Below are 10,688 nucleotides of genomic sequence, written 5' to 3' on the forward strand. Positions count from 1 at the left end.
AAAGCAAGGGTACTGTGGTCATTTCCAAGCCCCACCACGTCCCCTCTCCTCTTCCTTTGTCCCTGGCCTGCCCTCTGTTCCTCCGTCACCAAAGCCCAAAGCCCTCGCCGCCCTCCACCTCAACCCGGCGAACGCAACGCCTCCCTTCCCTTCCCTTCACTTCCCTTCGTCTCTCCCCCTCCTCGACCACCGCCGTCACCGGTATGTCGGCTCCGCCCAACCTGCCCCGCCGCCTAGTGATGTTTGAGCCCTTCGGGAGCAGCCCTACGCGGCTGATGCTCGCACCAGCGGCTGATTTGGAGCCACATATGTCGCGAACATCAACCACCATGGATGGAGAGAGAGATGAACGGTAAAAACGAAACAGGGAAGACGTTAGCCATCATGGATGATGGAGAGACAGATAAGCGGTAAAACGAAACAGGAAAGGCAAACCCAACCCAAACCCCCTCTGCAAGCAAGCGCAGCCAGAATGGGCAGGGCAGCGTTCAAAAAAGGAGGAAAGAAGGCTGGAGACGCAGCAGGGACACGGAGGCAGTTGGGCTTGGGAAAAAGCAAGGGTACTGTGGTCATTTCCAAGCCCCACCACGTCCCCTCTCCTCTTCCTTTGTCCCTGGCCTGCCCTCTGTTCCTCCGTCACCAAAGCCCAAAGCCCTCGCCGCCCTCCACCTCAACCCGGCGAACGCAACGCCTCCGTTCCCTTCCCTTCACTTCCTTTCGTCTCTCCCCCTCCTCGACCACCGCCGTCACCGGTATGTCGGCTCCGCCCAACCCGCCCCGTGGCCTAGTGATGTTTGAGCCCTTCGGGAGCAGCCCTACGCGGCTGATGCTCGCACCCGCGGCTGATCTGGAGCCACATATGTCGCGAACATCAACCACCATGGATGGAGAGACAGATGAACGGTAAAAACGAAACAGGGAAGACGTTAGCCATCATGGATGATGGAGAGACAGATGAGCGGTAAAAACGAAACAGGAAAGGCAAACCCAACCCAAACCCCCTCTGCAAGCAAGCGCAGCCTGAATGGGCAGGGCAGCGGTCAAAAAAGAAGGAAAAAAGGCTGGAGACGCAGCAGGGACACGGAGGCAGTTGGGCTTGAGAAAAAGCAAGGGTACTGTGGTCATTTCCAAGCCTGTGTTCCTCCGTCATCCAAGCCCAAAGCCCTCGCCCTCCACTCCACCTCCACCTCAACCCGGCGAACGCAACGCCTCCCTTTCCTTCCCTTCGTCTCTTCCCCTCCTCGAGGACCGTCATCGCCGGTATGTCGGCTACGCCCAACCCGCCCAGCCGCCTCGTGATGTTTGAGGCCTTCGGGAACAGCCCTGCGCGGCTGATGCTTGCATGAGCGGGTACTCTGTTGCCGCCCGGCGTGCGCGCCGTGGTCGCACTCGCCGTCGTCGCGGAAAACCGCCGCCCCAGCAACGCCGTGCCCGTGAGTCACGGCCACGCGGGATCCGCCACCCTCGTCGGTGGGCGCGGGCGCCCCTCCCTCGTCGCGTCCAAGGCCAACAACAGCGGAAGGGGTCCTGTCTACGCCGAGTGCCACGACGTTTCCGACGTCGCGGAGCGGGAGCGCAGCCACACGGCCGGGGCGCTCGGACTCCGCCCGCTCGTCGCCGACTCCACCTGAGCTACGGGCCCCGGCCTCCGCGGGCGCGGACTCGTCCTCGGTGCGCTCGACCACGGCAAGGAGGGCATCAACCACGCGGGAGTAGGATCCGCGCTCGGACCCCTCCTCGCCGGGCCCGGGCGCCCGTTCGTGGTACACCGTACACGCCGTCGTCGCGGCCAGCCACAGCGGATGCCCTCGTCTCTCCACGGACCGCCACAACGTCGCCGACGCGGCAGGGCGCGGCCGCACGGCTGGGACGCTCCTCGGCGGCTCCACCTCCAGCGCGCTCGACCTGGGTGGGCGATCGATGAAGGTGGCGAGGAGGACGTCTACGCCGTGCGCCTCGCGGGAGCAGGATACGCGCTCGGCCCCGTCCCCTTAGAGCTCCCGTCGTCCGCGGCAAACGCCATACTCGCGGCCAACAACAACGGACGCCTTCGTCTGTCCATGGAGTGCCACGCCGTTGCCGACGCGGCGGGGCGCACCGCCGGGGCACTCGGCCTCCGCCCCCTCCTCGGCGCACCCGCCCGCTTCCTCGGAGGCTCCATCTCGGCCGCAACTGGTCTCCGAGGCACAGTCGTCGTCGGCGCGCTCGACCTGGGAGACGGAGATGGCGAGGGCGAGGAGGACGTCACGGACGAGCTCAGGTACGTCCAATTCCTCTAATCATCCAATGCTCAAATTTGTGTTGATCCAATCATCAGACGATAGCCGCCGGCACGCTTTGTTTGTCTTGATGCAATCCTCAATGCTCAAATTTATGTTCGCGAACTGCAGGTTTCAGGATGCTCATCGCCATAGCCATACACAGGCCATCCTCCATTTGACTTGTCTCAGGAGTAGAATCAAATCCGCAGTTCACATGGTAAGCATCGCAGGCACATTGATTGATCGCTTTCTGCCTATGTTGACTGGCCACAAACGTTGATATATATACTCTGATTGATTGCTTACTGTTTATGTTGACTGACCACAATGCTGGATCTCTACTATACATATATCTGGAGAACTAGGTTGTAGCCTAGTGGCAAGGGAGCGCAGTGGCGTCTTCAGCAACCAGGGTTCGATCCACGTCGGGGACGAATTTCTGGTTTCTCATTAGGGATGCTTCTTCTATATCAATAAACCATGGGTGCTAGTGCCCATGGAGTTTCATTTTTTTTTTTTTTTTTACTATACATATATCTGCAGGGTCTTCTATCTACTGGCAAAAAGACACAAGTCATGCTTGACGCGATCGGTGACATCGACCCAACGGTGCCCGTGTATCATTGGAGAATCAATAGGTGTCATGCTATTACTGCGGGAGGTCATGGGAGACGATCTTTACAAGGATGTGATCGTCGCAGCGCCAAACGAAGACGAAGGCGATTTTGGCTGGATTGTCTCCCATGGGAATGAAGTTCTTCAGGGAGTTGCCGACTTTATGGTAACCAACCAACCTTCTGTCATTTCCCTTCTTGTTTTGTATTGTACTGCCTAGTCATAAAAGGACGAATTCTTATTTGGTCTATATAAGAACTAAAACACACACAAGTATCAACATCTATGTTAAGTGCATCAACTATTCACTGAGATATGTCCTCTCTAGCTACGTGTTGAATTGTCGATTGTTATGTGATGCTACGGCAGGTTCACATTGTCCTATCAGTTTTGTCATATGGTCCTGCTCCAGTTTTGTCAAGGTTAATCAACTGTGAGCTGAACTTCAAAGACATTATCTTAAAAATCATAGTCGATCCTTCCAAACGAATATTCATAAACGAAGCTGTTGGTTGCAAATCATACACTAGTAGTGCATATACTAAACGCGTCAAGTTCTCTGCACAGATTTGCATAATATGCATCAAGTGTTCTTCCCATCTCCTTTTAAAAGTGAAATAATCTACTCTGTTTTGGCATACGAGTTAGCTAAAATTTCTTTGCCCCCATGATTAACAAAATGCAGGCTGAGATTCAGTATTCTATTCTTTATACTGAGACGTGGAGAGCCGTGGAGAGGGACCATCCTATATATGATCACATCCCATACACTCTCCGCAAGGTATACTGTTTTTTCTCATAAATCTTATCAATTTCCATGCATAACTCCTTGGTTTACTAATGTTTTTTCTCCTTTGTTTTGCAGCTCATAGAGATACTCGACGAGATTTCGGCTAACATCAACTTTGCTTGCTTTAAGAGGTGTGTATCCAGCTGGATCTTTTGTTTAATCAAATCGAATTGGTTGCATACTCAGCGAGTCCCACTATGTTCATATTGCAGTTCATACACCTGAGAATCTGATTTTCTTGATGTATGCCTCTAGGGCTGGCCCATGGGTGATTCAGAGGATGGTGGAGAACCATGCCTTGGCTTTGCTTCACCTTGAGGATGTTCTTCTTGACTTTGATGAGGTGCTTGCTACCGGTGAGCCGGTGGATGATGCCAAGACTTCCCGGAGCTCCAGATGCACAACAACATTCTCTTCGCCCGCGACTACACCACAAAGGTACGTAGCGATTGTAGTTGTTAAACCATCCCAAGTCCTTTCGCTAGTGATGTCTAACTAATGTTCAATAGTGATTAATTGATTGGCAGGATTACATGGCGGGAATCGGTTTGACTGATACTCAGAAGGTCCTTCTTTTCCTAAGCATTTTGAAGAAGATGATTCGACCACTCCACGGCGAGTGGATGTAGATTTGGTAGTTAGGAATCAAATGGATAAATATATAGTTTGGGATCCGAGACATAATATGTGAGCACTTAATCCTAAGCGAGTAGAGATATCTCCCTATCGATTTGCTCCGAATGAAAAATTGGTTTTACATATGTTTGGTCACATTTAGTTGGCTTGCATGTGAAAATCTTTTCACTATTCAACTATTTCCCCCCGGGGAACCTGTTATTTTTAAGCTAGGTTGCCTTGTCTCAGGAACTACAATGTTATGAAATGTATACATTATCAGTCATTCGCTCCTTAGATCATGATATATGCATCATGCATACGTGGAAATTAGTTGTGGTATATGTTTGATATACATTTAGTTAATTGCTTGTGTGTGAAATCACATTCAATCGAAATGGCTAGGCCTAGGCGGGCAGCTGTACCACGAGAGCAGCTGGAGCAATTTTCCCTGCATCGCCGCTCTCATGGCATGCGACGACGTCATGCTCACCGGAGGCCCAACGTTTCTGGCCGCGCTCGGCTGCATCTCCGTCGCCAAAAGACAAATCATCTGCCTCCGCTAGGGATGTAAGAGCATCTACAACCCATGAACGTCCGCGAACGTGTCAAGAATGACCCCTCAAATGCCCTGCCTCACAGCCACACTTTACATATCCACATAATCAATCCATGTAAATTAATGCATGTCGATCATACACTCTTCATCACTCAACTAGCATAGTATTCCGGAGGGTGGCCACCCAAGCCACCACCGGCGGCCGCCCCCTCCGTTGACTCCTCCCTCGCCGCTACCGGGACGCACCATCGAGCAAAGCCCGTATGGCAGAGGCGGCGGCGGGGCTTCTATGGAGGGTGTGGACCGCCCGTTGCTGGTGCGTGTGGTCGTCGCGAGGCACCGACGTGCTGGAGCTCCTCCCCTTCAACGGGGGTGGCGGATCGTGGGCCCTCACGCCCGGATCTTGTGTTGTGCGGGCGAGGCTGGTCTGCAACTGCTACCATTGCGCCGTAGGATGGCGGCCCGTGATTCGGCCGATCTGGGGCGGCGCAGCGCGGGCTTGGCAAGCGGGGGCGTGGCATTGGAGGCGTGGGCGCACGGGATGGCTGGTTGGCGCGGAGGTAGAGCGTGTGTCTGGTCCACGGGCGAGGAGGTGCTGCTTTACATCGTGGGTGCGTTGAAGGAATTAACAACATGGTTCCACACCCTAGTGGGTTCCTGCTCCGGTCTGGTGGAGGCCTGTCAGGGTGTTGCTGCTCAGGCGACGTTGCTGCCCGGATGGGGCCTGTGGTGGAGGGGCTTGGGCGGCTTGTACGGCACTCGAGTGGCGGCTTCGATCGTAAGGGGCGTTACATGTGTGTGCCTGCGTCGTCTGGCATCACAAGGAGTACACCCCTTATGATGCGCGGATCGAAGGCCCAAGGCGACGAGGAAGTGCCCCTCTGGCGGCGAGTGCTGCAGATCCGGTCTCCGGCGGTCATGGTGGCGCACATGAGGCGCGTTGGCGCTTCTGATGCTTGGCTGCAGTTCAGAACCATGGTGGATACCGACTTCGGGTGATGCTCCTCTGCTCCATGTTGGCATAGTGCTCGGCAGGGCTCGATGGATTGCACTGTTGGAAATATGCCCTAGAGGCAATGATAAAATAGTTATTATTATATTTCTTGTTTCAAGATAATCTTTTATTATCCATGCTATAATTGTATTGACTGAAAACATAGATACATGTGTGGATACATAGACAAAACAATATCCCTAGCAAGCCTCTAGTTGGCTAGCCAGTTGATCAAGGATGGTTAAGGTTTTCTGACCATACGCAAGTGTTGTCACTTGATAACTGGATCACATCATTAGGAGAATCATGTAATGGACTAGACCCAAACTATGAATGTAGCATGTGATCCTGTCAATTTATTGCTTTGTTTTCTGCGTGTCAAGCGTTCATTCCTATGACCATGAGACCATATAACTCACAGACACCGGAGGGATACCTTGTGTGTATCAAACGTCACAATGTAACTGAGTGACTATAAAGGTGCTCTACAGGTATCTTCGAAGGTGTCCGTTGAGTTAGTATGGATCAAGACTGAGATTTGTCACTCCGTGTGACGGAGAGGTATCTCGGGGCCCACTCGGTAATACAACATCACATACAAGCCTTGCAAGCATTTTGACTCAAGTGTAAGTCACGTGATCTTGTATTACGGAACGAGTAAAGAGATTTGCCGGTAACGAGATTGAAATAGGTATACGGATACCGACGATCAAATCTCGGGCAAGTAACATACCGAAGGACAAAGGGAATGTTATACGGGATTATGTGAATCCTTGGCACAGAGGTTCAACCGGTAAGATCTTCGTAGAATATGTAGGATCCAATATGGACATCCAGGTCCCGCTATTGGATATTGACCGAGGAGTGTCTCCGGTCCTGTCTACATAGTTCTCGAACCCGCAGGGTCTGCACACTTAAGGTTCGATGATGTTTTAGTATAGTTGAGTTATATGTGTTGGTACCGAAGGTTGTTCGGAGTCCCGGATGAGATCACGGACGTCACGAGGGTTTTCGTAATTGTCCGCAAACGAAGATTGATATATAGGATGGTTTCATTTGGTCACCGGAAAGTTTCGGGCATTACCGGTAGTGTACCGGGAGTGATGAATGGGTTCCGGGTATTCACCGGGAGGGACCACCCACCCGGGAGTGAGCCCAGTGACCCTAGGGTGGCGCATCGGCCCTTAGTGGGCTGGTGAGGCCAGCCCAATGGGGCCATGGAGCCACAAGTGGAAAATACCAAAGGAAAGAAAAAAAGGAAAGAGGGAGGTGGGAAGGAAGGAGTGAACTCCTTCCCCCAAACCGAATTGGGGTGGGAGTCCACCTCCTCCCCTTCGGCTGGCGCCCTTGGGGCTCCCTTGAGCCCCAAGGCTAGTCCCTCCCCTCCTCCTATATATATTGGTGGTTTAGGGCTTTTTGAGACACAACTTTGCCACGTGCAACTCAAACCTATACCACGTAGTTCTTCCTCTAGATCGGATTTTTGCGGAGCTCGGGCGGAGCCGTGCACGAGTAGATCATCACCACCACCGGAGCGCCGTCACACCGCCGGAGAACTCATCTACTTCTCCGTCTCTCTTGCTGGATCAAGAAGGCCGAGATCGTCATCGAGCTGTACGTGTGCTGAACGCGGAGGTGTCGTCCGTTCGGCGCTAGATCGGAACGAATCGTGGGACGGATCGTGGGTCGACGGTGATTTGAATCACGAAGCTGTACCACTACATCAACCGCGTTTCTCAACGCTTCCCGTTTAGCGATCTACAAGGGTATGTAGATGTAATATCCTCTCGTAGATGAACATCACCATGATAGGTCTTCGTGTGCATAGGAAATTTTTTGTTTCCCATGCAACGTTCCCCAACAGTGGCATCATGAGCTAGGTTCATGCGTAGATGTTATCTCGAATAGAACACAAAAGGTTTTGTGGGCGTTGATGTTCGATTTGCTGCCCTGCTTAGTCTTTTCTCAATTCGGCGATATTGTTGGATTGAAGCGGCCCGGACCGACTTTACTCGTACGCTTACGAGAGACTGGTTTCATCGACTGACATGCAACTCGTCGCATAAAGATGACTGGCGGGTGTCGGTTTCTTCAACTTTAGTTGAATTGGTTTTGACCGAGGCGGTCCTCGGAGATAGTTTAGATAGCAATTTGCACATCTTCGTTGTGGTTTTTGCGTAAGTAAGATGCGATGATACTAGATACCCATAGCATCCACGTAAAACATGCAACAACAAATTAGAGGACGTCTAACTTGTTTTTGCAGGGTATGCTTGTGATATGATATGACCAAAGACATGATGTGATATATTGGATGTATGAGATGATCATGTTGTAATAGTTAATATCGACTTGCACGTCGATGCTACGACAACCGGCAGGAGCCATAGGGTTGTCTTTAAACTAACGTTTGTGTTTGCAGATGCGTTTACTATATTGCTAGGTTGTAGCTTTAGTAGTAATAGCATAGATAGCACGACAACCTCGATGGCGGCACGATGATGGAGATCATGGTGTGGTGCCGGTGACAAGAAGATCATGCCGGTGCTTTGGTGATGGACATCAAGAAGCACAAGGTCATGACCATACCGTGTCACTTATGAATTGCATGTGATGTTAATCCTTTTATGCACATTATTTTGCTTAGAACGACAGTAGCATTATAAGGTGATCTCTCACTAAAATTTCAAGATGAAATTGTGTTCTCCCCAACTGTGCACCGTTGCGATAGTTCGTCGTTTCGAGACACCACGTGATGATCGGGTGTGATAGACTCAGCGTTCACATACAACGGGTGCAAAACAGTTGCACACGCGGAACACTCGGGTTAAACTTGACGAGCCTAGCATGTGCAGACATGGCCTCGGAACACAAGAGACCGAAAGGTCGAGCATGAATCGTATAGTTCATATGAGTAGCATAGAGATGCTTACCACTGAAACTATACTCAACTCACGTGATGACCGGACTTGAGTTAGTGGATTTGGATCATGTACCAGTCAAATGACTACAGAGATGTACTTTTTGTGTGGGAGTTTATCAGTAATTTGATTAGTTAAACTCTAATTATCTTAAACATAGTCTAAGTCCACTTTGAAATATTTTATGTTGTAGATCAATGGCTCACACAGTAGCAACCCTGAATTTCAATACGTTCCTAGAGAAAGCAGAGTTGAAAGATGATGGAAGCAACTTTGTAGACTGGGCTCGTAATCTAAAGCTGCTCGTGCAAGCTGATACGTCTCCAACGTATCTATAATTTTTGATGGTTCCATGCTATTATCTTGTCAACTTTGGATGTTTTATATGCATGAATATGCTATTTTATATATTTTTGGGACTAACCTATTAACTTAGTGCCAAGTGCCAGTTTCTGTTTTTTCCGTGTTTTTGACCCTTTTTCACACGGAGTCCAAATGGAATAAAACTTTGCGATGATTTTTTTGGACCAAAAGAGACCCCCGGAGGTTTGGAAGAAGGCCAGAAGAGCCACAAGGGAGTCACAAGCCCGGGAGGCGCGACCCCCCCCCCCAGGCCGCACCTACCAGGCTTGTGACCTCCTCGTGGGCCCAACCGACATAGCTCCACCGCCATAAATTCCTATAAATACAGAAACCCCCCAAAAGAAACCTAGTTCGGGAGTTCTGCTGCCGCAAGCCTCTGTAGCCACCAAAAACCAATCTGGAGCCCGTTCCGGCACCCTGCCGGAGGGGGAATCCATCTCCGGTGGCCATTTTCATCATCCCGGCGATCCCCATGATGAGGAGATGTACCATTAGCTATGTGTTTGATCTCTCTCTCTCTCTCTCTCGTGTTCTTGAGATGTCTTGATCTCGATGTACCGTGGGCTTTGCTACTATAGTTGGATCTTATGATGTTCTTCCCCCTCTCCCTTCTTGTAATGAATTGAGTTTCCCCTTTGAAGTTATCTTATCGGATTGAGTCTTTGAGAACATTTGATGTATGTCTTGCACGTGTCTATCTGCGGTGATCAACTTGCGGGTTTGTGACATTGGGAACCTATGCATATGGGTTGGCACACGTTTGATTCATGTGAGTACTCGATGTATGTTTTGGTGATCAACTTGCGGGTTCGTGACATTGGGAACCTATGCATAGGGGTTGGCACACGTTTTGACTCTCCGGTAGAAACTTTGGGGCACTCTTTGAAGTTCTATGTGTTGGTTGAATAGATGATTCTGAGATTATGTGATGCATATCGTATAATCATGCCCACGGATACTTGAGGTGACAATGGAGTATCTAGGTGACATTAGGGTCTTGGTTGATATGTATCTTAAGGTGTTATTCTAGTACGAACTCTATGATGGATCGAAGGGAAAGAATAGCTTCGTGTTATTTTACTACGGACTCTTGAATAGATCGATCAGAAAGAATAACTTTGTGGTGGTTTCGTACCCGACAATAATCTCTTCATTTGTTCTCCGCTATTAGTGGCTTTGAAGTGACTCTTTGTTGCATGTTGTGGGCTAGTTATATGATCGAATTATGTTATCATTATTGAGAGAACTTCACTAGTGAAATTATGAACCCTAGGCCTTGTTTCCACGCATTGCAATACCGTTCGTGCTCGCTTTTACTATTGGTTACCTTGCTGTTTTTGTAATTTCAGTTTACAAAAACCTATATCTACCATCCATATTGCACTTGTATCACCATCTCTTCGCTGAACTAGTGCACCTATACAACTTACCATTGTATTGGGTGTGTTGGGGACACAAGAGACTCTTTGTTATTTGGTTGCAGGGTTGCTTGAGAGAGACCATCTTCATCCTACGCCTCCCGTGGATTGATAAACCTTAGGTCACCCACTTGAGGGAAAATTGCTACTAT

General features: G+C 50.2%; 1 protein-coding gene across 1 annotated transcript; it reads left to right on the forward strand.

Annotated features, from left to right (window-relative positions):
* The first annotated feature begins 2,463 nt into the window (after window positions 1-2,463).
* LOC123398874 lies at window positions 2,464-4,392 on the forward strand. Its single transcript, XM_045093320.1, has 5 exons — window positions 2,464-3,042; window positions 3,562-3,657; window positions 3,742-3,797; window positions 3,922-4,104; window positions 4,194-4,392. Exons 1-5 carry the CDS (start codon window positions 2,758-2,760, stop codon window positions 4,216-4,218), a joined length of 645 nt encoding a protein of 214 aa, XP_044949255.1. The 5' UTR covers window positions 2,464-2,757; the 3' UTR covers window positions 4,219-4,392.
* The last annotated feature ends 6,296 nt before the right edge of the window (window positions 4,393-10,688 follow it).

This window comes from Hordeum vulgare, chromosome 5H (assembly GCF_904849725.1).
Source record: "Hordeum vulgare subsp. vulgare chromosome 5H, MorexV3_pseudomolecules_assembly, whole genome shotgun sequence".
In the NCBI taxonomy this organism is placed as follows: domain Eukaryota; kingdom Viridiplantae; phylum Streptophyta; class Magnoliopsida; order Poales; family Poaceae; genus Hordeum; species Hordeum vulgare.